This window comes from Acanthisitta chloris, unplaced genomic scaffold (genome assembly GCF_000695815.1).
Source record: "Acanthisitta chloris isolate BGI_N310 unplaced genomic scaffold, ASM69581v1 scaffold37069, whole genome shotgun sequence".
Lineage (NCBI taxonomy): Eukaryota > Metazoa > Chordata > Aves > Passeriformes > Acanthisittidae > Acanthisitta > Acanthisitta chloris.
The window spans coordinates 1-1,314 of NW_008693716.1; the positions used below are offsets into that span (position 1 = coordinate 1).

General features: G+C 64.1%; 1 protein-coding gene across 1 annotated transcript; it reads left to right on the forward strand.

The window, feature by feature from the left end:
• Positions 1 to 9: 9 nt before the first annotated feature.
• On the forward strand, positions 10 to 1,076 carry LOC103810263 (sulfotransferase family cytosolic 2B member 1-like; the record flags this gene model as incomplete). The annotated part of the gene is made up of 5 exons (XM_009083161.1): positions 10 to 159; positions 335 to 461; positions 533 to 627; positions 701 to 881; positions 961 to 1,076. Coding segments are annotated over 5 exons (669 nt in total), but the record flags the coding sequence as incomplete, so codon positions are not given.
• Positions 1,077 to 1,314: the final 238 nt, after the last annotated feature.

The window sequence follows — 1,314 nt, forward strand, 5'->3', positions numbered from 1 at the left end:
GCCCGCCCGGCCAAGACCATTCCCAACTGGGAGAGGGCGCCCTGGCTGGAGCAGATCTACTGCCGGGAGGCTCTGCGGGACACGGACACCCCCCGGCTCCTCACCACCCACATGCCTGCACGTGTCCTGGCCCCTGCCCTGCAGCGCAGCAAGGCCAAGGTGAGGAGGTGAGGGGGGGACGCAAGATCTGGGGGATCCCCTATGGGCTGGGAGGTCCCTGCCAGGACATGCTGCACCCACGGGGCTTCCCACAGCCTGGGGAGTGCTGGGGGCTTTCTGAACAGGGAGGAGTGGAATCCCCTCAGTCACGGCAGTGCCACCATGTCCCCCCCAGGTGATCTATGTGGCCAGGAACCCCAAGGACGTTGCTGTCTCCTTCTACCACTTCCACAACCTGGCCAAGTTCCTGCCAGACCCTGGCTCCTTTGATACCTTCCTCACGCGGTTCCTTGAGGGCACAGGTAAGGGCTGGAGGGTCTCTGGAAGGGAACTCAGCCTTGGGACCCCTCCATCACTCCCTGCCTCCCCCCAGTGCACTATGGCTCCTGGTTTGACCACATCAAGGGCTGGCTGGGCCAGCGGCACCTCCTGAACATCCTCTACATCACCTATGAGGAGCTGCACCAGGTGAGCCCCAGAGTGTCCCTATCCCCATCCCCAACCCCACCAGTGCCCAGTGCTGACCATGCCCCTGCTCCAGGACCTGCGTGGCTCAGCACAGCGCCTCAGCACCTTCCTGGGGTGCCCCTTGGCACCAGAAACACTTGCAGCTCTGGAGCAACACTGCAGCTTTGCTGCAATGAGGGACAACGTCATGGCCAACTACTCCCTCATTCCCCCCGAGATCATGGACCACAGCCAGGGTCGCTTCATGCGTAAAGGTGAGGAGGAACAGGCTGGGGGGACACAGGAAGGGTGCAGGTGCAGCATCCCTGACTCCCTGTCCCCTCCATCCCACAGGTGTGGTAGGTGACTGGCGTGACCACTTCTCCCCCCAGCAAAACGCCCTCTTCAACCAGATCTATCAGGAGGAGATGGAGGACACAGAGCTGCCCACACAGTGGCCCATGGACTGAGGGGGGAACAGGGGGGCTGGGGACACTCAGCCCTGCCACAGCTCACCACGACTGGCCCCTCACCTGCTGAGAACCACTGGGAACTTGCATGGGCACCCCCTAGCACAGCCCTAAGTGTCACCAGGGGCTCCCCCGAGGATGGGGGTCGGGCAGGGGGACATGGCACCGTGCCACCTCCCAGGGGTGGGGGACAGTGCACTGCGGCCATCCCCGTGGCGTCGCCCCCTCCGGGTGGGTG